At 41.1% G+C, this 13152-nt stretch overlaps 1 protein-coding gene across 5 annotated transcripts in view; it reads left to right on the top strand.

The window, feature by feature from the left end:
* GRIA3 (glutamate ionotropic receptor AMPA type subunit 3) overlaps positions 1–13152 on the top strand; it is a 199442-nt gene that overhangs the window by 43304 nt on the left and 142986 nt on the right. For all 5 annotated transcript variants that reach the window (XM_063141934.1, XM_063141933.1, XM_063141931.1 and 2 more), the window contains exon 3: positions 9765–10004. In XM_063141934.1, the coding sequence (XP_062998004.1) occupies positions 9765–10004 (240 nt within the window). The remainder of the gene's footprint in view (positions 1–9764; positions 10005–13152) is intronic.

The following is a 13152-nucleotide window of genomic DNA, read 5'->3' as shown; positions in this document are numbered from 1 at the left end:
GCAATACAAGAAATGGGGCATCTGGACTGGATTCATTTACTCACCATTTTCTGAGAAGAATTTTCAAGCTGATGATTCAAATCTTGGATTGTGGTGTGTGTGTGTGTGCTGGTAAGAGGCTTGGGATTCTTTCCAACAGAGAGAAATTTGAGAAGTGAATTGGGCTGTGCCACACTTGTTTGGAGAGAAGGGTGGCCAGGTACCTCTTTTGCAGATGACATTCCTCTAGGTCTGCCAGAGCATTGTACTCCATTTGAAGATATCTTCTGTTTGAAGAGCTGTCACATGACAGCTATCTAGTTGAAGGGTTTTCCAGTCCAAATCTGGTTTAAACACTTGTTTTAGCCACCTTGAGTGTCATTTTTCTTGGTAGAAAGGTGGAGTACTAATCAAATGAACAAATAACTCAAAATGCTGGTTTTAACCTATAAAGCCTTACACATCTTGGGACCACCATACCTGATGGAACGCCTATCCCAACATGAACCTACCCGTACACTACACTCAACATTTAAGGTCCTCCTCCGAGTGCCTACTCTGAGGGAAGCTCGGAAGATGGCAACAAGGAAGAGGGCCTTCTCAGTGGTGGCCCCCCAATTATGAAATGATCTCCCTAATGAGGCTTGCCTGGCACCAACATTGTTATCCCAAGCATTTAACAGCATTTAACAGCATATGCTGAGTTTTTAACTGACCCGAGAATAGTTGTTTTAAATGGATGTTGTTTTTTATACTTTTGGTGGTTTTAAATTGTTCATTGTTTTTAACTTTTGTAAACCACCCAGAGAGCTTCGGCTATGGGGTGGTATATAAATGAAATAAATAAATAAATAAAATAAAGGACCATGAGTGTACAGAGTAGAGAGGCCTTCAAGCTGCCCTTTACCAACAGTTAGCACCTGGACAGCAAACTGAGCTGGCAGGAACATAGGTCACAATGCACTGTAGTGTTATTTAAATTATAATTACTGTTTCTAAGTTTGCATTCATTCATGCATAGACATTAAGATATGCAGATTTTATGCAAATCCATGTCCTCTTTTGCCCTCTTTTTTGATTGATGCCTTTCCTTTGCTTTTTGTTTGCTTGTTTTTTGGCAATGCATAAGTGGCCATCCTATTCAGGGAGTCATAAGCCCTAGAGCATTTGTACACAAGGCTTTTATTAGTTGCCTGGGTTTGCTCACTTGTGGAAGTTTGTGGGTCCTTTACACAACATCCTCCTCCTCCTCCACTATCCCTCATTGAACTAAACTTTGGGGTTGGTGGACACATTTGGGATTTTGAGGGAGTGCTATGGGTGTTGTCACAAAATGACTGCCTAATTGGGGGCTTTGCTCATGCATAAGATGGCTGCTATGGGTAGGCGTGGTCACAAAACACTGATTTCCTAGGAGGCAAATTAGTGAGATGAAAACGTGAGGTGGGATCTGAGATCCAAAGCACAAAACTTTTAAATTATTATTATTATTATTATTATTATTTATTTATTTATATAGCACCATCAATGTACATGGTGCTGTACAGAGTAAAACGGTAAATAGCAAGACCCTGCCGCATAGGCTTACATTCTAATAAAATCATAATAAAACGATAAGGAGGGGAAGAGAATGCACCAAACAGGCACAGGGTAGGGTAAAACTAGCAGTATAAAGTCAGGACAAAATCAAGTTTTAAAAGCTTTAGGAAAAAGAAAAGTTTTTAGCTGAGCTTTAAAAGCTGCAATTGAACTTGTAGTTCTCAAATGTTCTGGAAGAGCGTTCCAGGCGTAAGGGGCAGCAGAAGAAAATGGACGAAGCCGAGCAAGGGAAGTAGAGACCCTTGGGCAGGTGAGAAACATGGCATCAGAGGAGCGAAGAGCACGAGCGGGGCAATAGTGTGAGATGAGAGAGGAAAGATAGGAAGGAGCTAAACAGTGAATCCAAATAAAGATGGTGCAACAGGGCAGCATTTTGCTTTGAAGCATGCCACCCTCCCAGTAATAATTATCTACATCTATTTATAAAATCTTCCATTAAATAAAAATTGGGAGTCAGGTGAGCAAGGCTAGATCCAAAGAAAATGTGAACGCATAGGACGGGGCTATATGTTATGAGGAACTGCCACTGAAAACAGCTGCCCTGCATTTCTTAAAATGTAAAGTTTTACCTTTAATTGGTCTCAAGTGGGTTTGCAATCCAAGGCAGAGCTGATAAAGAATGCACTGCTGACAGCATCTGTTGAAACCTAACCTTGATTTGCTGCCCTTTTCCTTCGCTGACTTCATGATGAAATCACGCGCTACTTCTTTTTTGAAAGGGAAGTCTTAATTTCTGCTCATCAGCAACGAAGCCATTAACCAAAGGTGCATTTCATAAACCGGAGCCTGGCAGCAGCTTTCTATAGCATTTGAATGTGCGAGGGAAGTTAAACAATAGCTCCCTCTGGAATTGGACCCTTGCAGTAGATATTCCAGAATTGATTCATGAATGTGAGACACAACATTGTGTCTAAGTATTCTTTTAATGGAAATAAGCTTACGGTAGTATATTAGATCCCCAGCCCAGCAGGTGCCAATTGATTTTTCTTTCCTTCCCTACACCCTCCCTTTATGCTATAAAACTCCTGTTTAACTGTTTGCTTATTATTTAAAGTATTGATCTGGCATATGGTGTACACTGCAGTTGGGTTCAAAAAGAAAAGAAGAAAAGAAAAGGATTAATAATGCAGCCCAGAGAGAAATCACCAGGTGTGTAAATGAGGAATAGAGCAACATCTGGCCAAGTGAGCAATTTTATCTGACCCAGCAACTCTTTACAAAAATTGGGAGAATTTCAGCTTTTGCTTCATTAATACAAGCTAATAAATTACCACTTGCCCTTGGCAATTGCAAGAATCTTGGAGACGTGGCCATTGTGTGCACACCAGAGACCCTGAAACTAGTATTGCAAACATTCTAGGGAGATGTTATAGATCCTTTTAGTTCATTTGTAGCTTATCCTTCCTCCATGGAGCTGAGGTCAGCAATACATGGGATCCGTATCCCATTTTATCTTCACCACATTCTTGTGAGGTGGGCTAAGCAGGTGTGTTGCATAGATTGGGGGCCCAGAGCCATAGCACATGAATCTGCATAAAATCCTCCTATGCTACTTTATACGTATGCATGCACATTTAGACTAAGAATGTGCAAATAAGCAAAACTGGAGCCCCCCTGAAGTTCTCCAAATTCCGTCTTGAAGCTCATTCTGACTCAACTCCATATCTGATTGTGAGCTTATTCACATGAAAATCTGTCCATATTTTCATGTGTATTTATCCAAAGGCATGAATCAATTGTTCACATATTTAAAATGTTTGCCTTCTTCTGCTATTGATTAATGCATTTTTAAATATATATATATGTATGCATGTTCTCATATGCCTTTGGGGGAAAACACTCATCTATCCCTAAACCCCACCCAAGGAACTGTGGTTCATCTGAACTATAGTTTGTTGAAAGAAGCTTTTCTTCAATTATTTTTTTCCCTTGGAACTTCACATAACTTACTGTGTAACATAAGTTACACATATTATATATATATATGTGGTATTCTCAACCATCTGGCATCCGCAGATACAAAAGCACTGGGGATTTTCATATATCTCCCTTTAAAAAAACACACCACGGTTTTCACTGTCTGAAAGGTCTTGCAGAGGAAAGGTGAAGTAAGCTCAAGCAAATATTTCTTTTCAAAAATATTAATTAATAGCCTGGCAAAATCTCTCTTTTAATCCACTCTAATCCTTAAACCTCCATTTTGGATTTCTGTAAAACTCTCACAGATTATGCTTACATCTAACTAAGGCAATCTGTCTGATATTCCATTGACAGGGAATATCTTTTTGAAATTCTGGACTCGCATGTTTTAAAAATAGAGTAAGTATAGTGTTTTCAGGACAAAGACACAGAGAGTATTCTGGTAAACTGAGCTCCAATGGTGCTGCTCTTTGGAAAAATGAGATCTGGCTGCAGCCTACAGCAAATGTGAGATTCCAGAGGTTTGAATGTTTCCCAGTATTGAAAAGTACACCCTGTAAGTAGAAACTTAGCATGTCAAGGAGAAGACTCTCCCTTCTCCCTGACATCTTTCTATTTACAGGTTATTTTCATGAGAAGGTTTTTTATTTTTTTTAAAGGGATAAATCAAATTTAAGATTGGAAAAATGAGAAACTGAAATTGACAGACTTGTCCATCCATAATCCAAACTCAAGGAACTGTGGTTGATCTTAACTATGGTTTGTTGAAACAACCCAACATCAAATTATAGTTTAAATAGCCGGGGGGGGGGGGGGGCGTTCAGCCAACCACAGTTACGATTAGCCACAGTTTAGAGTTTGGATGTAATGCTAAACAGTGGTTAGTTTAGAACAGAATCCAATGTTCCAAATCTCCTCCCTGCAGCTGGCTCGCTGTGCCTCATCCTCATAGTGCTAACATGTGGCTTTAATGTTATATGTGTTCCTACTCACTGACTGGCAGCTGCCCCACATATAGGAATAAGGTATGTGGGAATTATTCATATGGGCATTTTTCAGTCCTACCTGGAGATGTCAAGAATTGTAGCAGGAGCCTTCTTCATGTAAAGCATGTGCTCTGCTACTGAGCCTTGTCCGTGAATTATCAGACTGTATAGCTAGACTGATAGCCAATCTATCAAATCATAGGGAATATTATTAAACAACTGCAGGGTTTATAAAGGTTCCATCTGTGCTTATTCTGAGGTTATTTTTAAAGCCGTAGCATTTACATTTTGATGATACCTGAACAAAAGTGAAAATTGTGTTTTAAAAACAGTTCCCCATGCACACACACACACACACACCTTTTCAGGGGCCAGGGCAACCCCAACTACCCAGTTTAGGCTGAGTAAACAAAACAGAGCTGTGACTTTGAAAATGCATGAAGCATCCCTCAAAGTCCTAAAACAGGGAGGGAAGGAGCTGGGAAAGAGAGAGTGAGCTTTTGTTCAAATTTGGCAGGTTACAGATGAAAGTACCAATTTCATGCATGAGTTTTCCCCCTCCCTAAAATAAACCTCCTGCATAATGTTTAGCTTCCCAGGCAGTCAACTAGACTAAAGACAGCATCATGGTTCAGGTTCCATATAAATGTTGGCTATGTGAGCAGAACTCCAGAATACAATTGCAAACCAATCCCAGTAAGCAATGTCACTCTGTTTATACCATCTCAATTCTCTTTTGCAATGCGCTTTAATTTATTGAAAATAATTATATCTTGCTGTTCTGCCACAATGCCTCCCCCCCCCAAGGCGGCTTACATCAACAATGAAAACCAACAGCAATAATAAATTGCAGACGAAAGTACAATAGAATGAAATGACAATACGTCGGCAGAATAAACAGCATACTCATTTGCCAAAGACCCAGGCAAGCGAGTCTGTTTTTGTTTGTTAGCTAAATAATAAAAGATGGTGGCCATTGAATCTCTCTGGGGAAAGTATTCCTCAAATGGGCACTACCACAGAGAAGACCCTGTCCCCTGTCATCACCCATGTAACTTTTGCAGGTGCCATCAGGGATCCCTGAAAAATGCTCACTGCAGCAGGTCTTAACCAGTTGGGCAGGTCAATTTGGGAGAAGGTGATTCTGCAGATTGTCCAGTCCCAGGAAATTCTTTATGATCGAATATGAGATGGCTGATGGACATATCAGGCTGATCAGTCAGTTGAAAACCTGTGTTACTTTATAATCCAGGAGTTTAAGTAAATTAACAACTGGGTGTTTTTTTTACCAGTCACCTCTCTCTCTCTCTCTCGTCAAATAATTGAGTTATTAATTTATAACTATATATTAAGGCTTGAGGCCTACAGAGGCAAAGTAAAAAGGTCAGGGTTGGAGGCCTGGGTTATTATGTTTGGAGGGGTATTTCATTTCTCTGGTTAAGATTCATCTCTCAATTAAGTTGCACTTCCTGAGTTAAGTTTCATTTCTTCAAGATTGAAACAGCATTGTTTTGGGGGAAGAGAGTATAAAACAGTGAGGGACCAGAAAGAATGAGAGCATGAGGAAGCAGCAGCTGGAAAAGCCGAAATGCAGCTAGGGTAAAGGACTTGCATTTTGCCATTTTTCTTTTCTTTTTTAAATGCCTTTGTATCACTCAGCTCTATTGACTAAATACCTTTACTTGTAATTTGGTTGTTTTAATACTTAGTGACTGGCATTAAGAGATTTAGAGAGCAGTCCTAAATCTCTGGATGATCGGGAGCCCCAAACTCAGGGGTGTCCCATCATCTATTTCAGGATGGGAGCAGCAGCAGAGACAATCTTTGTCTCCCTGACCTCCTGCTCTACATTTTTCACTAAATGGGCTTTTTTGCCCATCTAGCAAAGTGAGAAGAAAGGAGGCTGGAGAGACTTCAGGATGGCTTATATCCTGGCCTCTCCAGTCTCCTCCCCCTCCTTACCTCCCTGCTCCCTTTTCTCACTCTCCAAGGTTGCTTTTCCAAACTCAGAGGGCAGTTGGTGCAATTATTTTCTGAGCTGGTTGTTATGAGTGGGAGATGAAGGGTGTATCTCCAATGCCCCTTTCAAGGTCAGAGCACTGTCTCTGACCCAGGATGGGGAAATCCCCAGTATCCTACGGCCCAGACAATGGCTGGTTTCACATGTCATGCTAACCCATGGTTGATGACAAGTGACACTGGGTCGATGGTTATGCAAGCAACTTGCTGTGCTCCTGTCAGACCATCAGGCAAACAAGCTACATAGAGTTGATCATTTCACCCACACGTATGCCCCCCTCATCCCTCCTACTTTTATAGTGCTCCCTCCCAGCTGGGCAGGCATCCCAGCCTCCTTTGCAGCCAGAATAGAAATCGCTTTAGTGGAGCAGAGTGGTGTCAGCATTTTTGGCTGCTCTCGCCATGCAGGTCTTTGGGCAATCTCTGTAAGCCACACTGGTGCCACAGACAACACGCTAAACCGCCATAGGTATAATAACCCTTACTACAGACCACGGGTTCATAGGGTGGCTCGTTTAGGGGAAATAACTCACCATCAGGGAGGCAAACATTCCACAGACAACACAGTAACGCACCATGGTTTGTTCCTGAAAATAAGCCATCATGGGCTAGCGTGTTGGGTCAAAGCCAGTGAATGCTCCCTTAAGCTATACTGTGTTTGCATCTTTGATGTTTTGCCCCCACCCATTTTGGCCCTACCCACCAATGAAATGCCAATGGAATTCTCCCAAATGGAATTCAAAGACATTCAACCTCCCTGAGCAGCAGCAAATAGGAGGAAACCTCTGTGCATACCGAATCATGGAGTTCTCTACACCGCACTGGAAAAAAGGACATTCTGTTCTGCTGTGGAACATAAAAATGATCAGTGTCCTTGTTTTGTAGGTGTGTGTTTTTTAATAACCCTCTAAAATAAATATTAAAGATAAGTGAATAAAAAAGGAAAGCATTTCTAAGAAGCCGCCATTATTAAGGACATGAGCCTGCCAAAGCCAGAATTTCATTAAAGAATGTTTTATTACTGATTGCGCCATCATGACTTACCAAAATTGCTTATTTAACAACCCATTTATGTGTTTCCCATTCTGCCCACGACGTGGTCCAAATAGAGATGGGAAATGCATTAATGGTGGGTTTTCTCTCTCTCTCTCTCTCTCTCTTTCTGAACTACTACTTGGAGGACTGGGTTGGGGAAGCAAGTGGAGGGTCACTTTGCATTTTATTCACGCAAGTGAAAATAAAGCATATAAAAATCAATGGGAATTCTATGTATAGCAGGGTGAAGAGCGAGACCAAATACAGCAATGCCAATTCATCTCTGAGAACAGCCTTGTGAATATGGTATCTTTAGCACTCACTGGCTTTTTCTTCAGTTCTTCCCGTTCTAAAGTTAACGTTCATGTGGATTTTGCTTTGCTTTTTCTAGACATTCATTCTGATTAACATCAGAACTGGTTTTCTAAGTAAACCAGAAGTGTTCCTTGCAGTAATCACAATTCATATAATCTATTCTACAACCCATCTTGAGAGAATCCTATTCTTTTTAATGTGACATGTATGTGTGACAGAGGCCAGTGACTTTTTAGTAGTGGTGTTAATTTAATTTATGTATTTTTAAAAATTATTGTTATATTTATATCCCACCTTTTTCCTCTTGCAAAGAACCCAAGGCGGCTCACATGCTCCTCCTCCTCTCCATTTCATCCTCACAACAACCCTGTGAGGTAGGTTAAGCTGAGAGTCAGTGACTGGCTCAAAGTCACCCAGGGAGGATCATGGCCAAGTGGGGACTAATCCTGAATCTCCCAAGTCACTCTAACCACTGCACCACACTGGCTCTTAGTGCTTTGATGATTTTATTGTGCACTGTCCTAAGACAGGAGGAGGAGGAGGAGGAGGAGGAGGAGGAGGAGGAGGAGGAGGCACTTTTGTGCTCAAACATTAAAACACAAACATCAAGCAGTACATATCAATAATTTAGTTATAACAGCAGCAGAGTTATTTGACATAGCAACAAATAACTGAGATTTTCGACTGTAAATGCTCAGAACTCTTACGCATGCGATGTATGCACTCTACCAGTGAGCTATGCACCCTACATAACAGCAGTAGATAATGGTATTCCCCCCTTCCACACAATTTTCTTTTCCCATTCTGCTTCTATTTTGCCTGGAAGCTAGTTTATTCGTGTGTGTGTGTGTGTGTGTGTGTGTTGTTTCGTTTCGTTTTTGTTTACCCATATTTTCCCCCTTCTGGCATATATATATCAATGGATTTAATGATCTTGTCAGATCCGGAGGGGTAGTATTCTAGTTGATTTTGTATCTTCTTTTCTGCTGCTGTGACTGCTAACATTTCCCCCTCTTTTTTTCATTTCTTTATTCCTTGCACCAGTCAGGTAGATATCTACTCACTATCCAGCATACCTTGTCGCTTCCGAATATATTTCTGTCCCCTTCTGTTTTATCCCTATTCACAATGACCTCTCTAGAATAAAAACCTGATGTTCTTTATGATTTTTATCTATATTTTTGCATCTGATTTTCCTGTGGATGGCACTGAAAAGTGGTTCCCAACCCCCTACCGAATAGCTATTTAAGGGGACGGCTCTGATGGCATGTCAATGAGCTATTGTGGAGAATCTCTCCCCCTCCCATCTGAAATTGCTTCAGTAGGTGTTAGAGATTCTAAATATTATGATTTGTGGAACTAATGAATGCTTTGGGAATGGTATTTGAGAATGCAACCCCGTCTATTTACTGCAGAGGTTGTAGCCTCTATCTCATGCAATTATTTCTCTATGTATCTTGCACTGTAAAATATATCATTACTAGGGAATGGTTGGTTTCCGAACACCGATGAAGATTTGTAAACAGTCTTTCAGAAAGCACAACTCAGATCTTCAAAATTGAATGCACAAAGCCTGAACATCCACATACGTCATCAACCAGAGTTTATAAATTTCATCTATCTGTTTTGCAGCCTGGGTTAAAACAACAACAATCGAGAAATTCTAGTAAACCAAACGTATGGGTTTGGTTTACTAGACCAAACCCATCTAGAATTTCATGCTCTTTTTGGTTTAGTAACAAAGCAAATTGTTACTTGTCTTATCCGATTGGACTTATTAGATGAAGATGATTTCTACTTGCTTCCTTGTTAGATAATCACCGTTGCAACTTTTTCTTGTTTATCAATGTGTTGCAATCACTCTTCTTGGCCCTCCCTCATTTGTAACAGGGTCGTTCTTCTGTTCCTTAGTCTGTTCACAGTTTTCCAGGGGAGTCTATGCCATCTTTGGATTCTACGACCAGATGTCGATGAACACGCTGACGTCCTTTTGTGGGGCGCTGCACACATCTTTCATCACGCCCAGCTTCCCAACTGATGCTGATGTGCAGTTTGTCATTCAGATGCGGCCAGCTCTGAAAGGAGCCATCTTGAGCCTTCTGACTTATTACAACTGGGAAAAGTTTGTATATCTGTATGACACAGAAAGAGGTAAGACTAATCCTTTTCATCTTTCTCCTACCCCACCACTCCTGCTGCCTCTCATATTCCTGCATGTGATGTTGAGTAGAATTGACTTGTCTGTTGTCATGCCCAAATCATCTAATGTTCTAGCCATGATAGGCTTCAGCAGCTGGCAGCCTTCCAGTCAAATCTGGCCTAGAGAGTGGCTGTTTTGCCTCTCCTGTTGTTGTAATTGGTACAACAAAGGAAGTATGCAATCGAGTCCATTCTCATAGTGGCTCTGTGGAAAAACGACTTGCTCACCTAGAAGTTAAGTTAGCCTTCCCCCACGTCGCCCAGATGTTGTGGACTACAATTCCCATCATCCCTGGCCATTGACCATGCTGGCTGGGGTTAATGGGAATTGAAGTCCAAGGCAAGTGGAGGGCACCAGGTCGGGGAAGCCTGCGTTGAATGAAGCAATGGAGTTTCATCTGCCCATCAAGTGGGGTAACACAGTAACAGCAATAATTATTTGGTTTTTTAAAGCAATGTGAAGAGTGATTGCACCACCCTTGCTGTCCATCTCTAGGCTGCCACAAACAGCAGATGAGGCGGTTAGGCTGTGCCTGGCTTGTACCACCTCCGATTGCAGGGGGAGGGGGAAAGGTGCCAATGCAAATGACCCTCGATGCAAAACTATCCTTGTACATAGAAATGTCAATGGTCAGGTTATAGTTTTTCCTTCTCTAGAACATGGAGGTAGTTTAATATCTGTATATTTTTCTTTATCCCTTGTCTCTTGCTAATTGACACCCTCTACACTGATTTACAGTTAGGTTTACTTCTGGTATCTCTCCCCAAAAGACAGAAGTATCCAGTTCTTGGTACTGCAGTCAAGAAGCAGAAATCTCAATTCTGTTCTGGATACTCTTCCTAGCTCCAGCTACTTTTCATCCCTTGAAAAGTTGTCCAAGAGAGGGGACACGTTTCCATTTTTAATTTTGGATTGTTGGAGGTGCTAAACGGGATTTTCTGAAAGCTGGTAATAAAGACTTGGGCAGAGACAACTATCATAGTTGACTCAGGATGTTGAAGAAATCCACAATCGATTCAGATGAGTTTGGATTTCTGTGAATCAAACATGAATTCTCCAACTGACTGTGTTTCCCCCCACAAAATGCACAGATTCCACAGGCTTCCAAACTGTGGATTTTGTTTTGCTTTTTACTTTCCAGAATTGCCCACAAATTGAGTCACACAAAAATACGATGGGGAAAAAAACCCTATAAGCAAAAATGCATGTTTCCCCCCGCCCCCAATAGGCAGAATTGTGAAAATGCATATTTTTTTGGAGATTTGCACTTTCCCCCACCCTCACTTTTGGCAACATTTGTGCAAATTTGCATGAACTAATTCGTAAGTGCAAATTTGCACACATTGCAAATTAGTGCAAACAGAATGAAATTTTCCTACAAAAATTCTGATTGATTACATCACTGAGCGGACGTCGAAGTGAAAGACGCCTGACAATCCATGAAACAGGGACGGAACAGATTAAACAAAATCCGTACATCCCTAGTCTTGAGTATGTATAGAAAGCATTTGAACAGAAGACGCATCAATGATGTGTTATACAGAAAATGTGTTCTATAGAATCAAAACTATATCCTGCCACTTACTTTGATGCACTTTTTGCTAATGGGTAATATTACAATGAGGACAGCTCTTGTGCAACTGAAGGGACGTCACAAAACTGACTTTGCTTACTTAAACACTTGCTTCGAACCAGTTTGGCAATGTCCAGAATTAAATGCTCCTTGGTGAATGCAGACTGTGTACTCAGATGGGTTTAGTTGCCCACGGATTTCAGACAGAATAACATTGTAGAGTTACTCTGTATTTTGGAGTGGGGAAGATAACTTGGTTTGATTCTGTAACTTCTTTGTAGCTGCTCTTTGTTCAGTCTTCTGTGTGTGTGTGTGTGTGTGTGTGTGTGTGTGTGTGTGTGTGTGTATGTGTGTATATCTTACAGTTTACCAGAAAGAAAATCCAGGCAAGTAATACCACACAACAACTGTGTTTTGGCCAATACTGTCACAGTCAGAACATCTGTTTTGTCATTTTTTTGCTGTAAATGCCCATGTGTTCCTGGCCAACAACTGGTTGGCCACTGTATGAACAGAGTGCTGTAATAGATGGACCCCAGGTCTGATCCAGCAGGGCTCTTCTTATGTCCTTAAGAAACTCCCTTGCAATATCATGGAATCAGTGAGCTTCTAAGGCTCACTCTCTGTTTGTTTTTACTTTCCAGCTGTCTTTTTATGTTCGTTTCGATTTTTTTTTGGTTTTTTGTGTTTTTTTGGTAACGTGCCCATCTTTATTGGAGATGGCTAATTTATTCAGTCATTCCAAAGAGAGCAGGGAGTGCGTGGAAGCTCAAAGGGATGCCGTTCTGTTTCATTTTGAAGATCGAAGCAAGCCGGAGTTGCAGGACGAGCACTTTGCTTTCTGAAAAACAGACCCTAATAAATCCCATCTTCTCGAGAGTCGTAATCGTCTTTGACAGCACCTGAAACATTTGGCAGTTTTGGTAACCTGCCTAATCTATTGTGATGGGTCTTCAAATAAGGGAGCCTTTCAAGATCCTCTCTGGTATAGTGGTGAGTGATGGCTAGGATGAGAGAGTGAAATAAAAAACACTCCCGTATGTCACTGCCAAGATCTCATTGAACATTGGAAAGTGTGTGCATTTGTGTGTGTGTGTGTGTGTGTGTGGCGAGAGACAGAGAGAGAAACTGGGACTGTCATACTTTTTAATAATTTGTACCATCAATTCATTGCTGCTTCAGGGCACAAACGCTCCAGGGAGACAGCACGGAGCAATTTTGTGTCCGTTCTTGAAATACATTCCCATTTAAATACCTCCTCTTTTTTTGTGTAAACATTATTAGCTTACTAGGTTGTTGTTAGAATTGGACAATTGCTGAGAAATTGCAGGCTGTTAAGCCATTTCTTCCTGGCTTGAATATTGAGTTACTGGGAGAATTACACCTCCAAATACTTTAGATATTTGTGCTAAGAAACCCCCCCTCCCATTTTGGCTGTTTCAAGAAAGAGAGCAAGCGTTAAACTTTGCATTTCACATTATAATGCCATATAGCATCTTGTAGATATTCTGCACAATGGAACGAGA

Source organism: Elgaria multicarinata, chromosome 15 (assembly GCF_023053635.1).
Source record: "Elgaria multicarinata webbii isolate HBS135686 ecotype San Diego chromosome 15, rElgMul1.1.pri, whole genome shotgun sequence".
In the NCBI taxonomy this organism is placed as follows: domain Eukaryota; kingdom Metazoa; phylum Chordata; class Lepidosauria; order Squamata; family Anguidae; genus Elgaria; species Elgaria multicarinata.
This window is presented reverse-complemented; position numbering and strand designations above follow the sequence as displayed.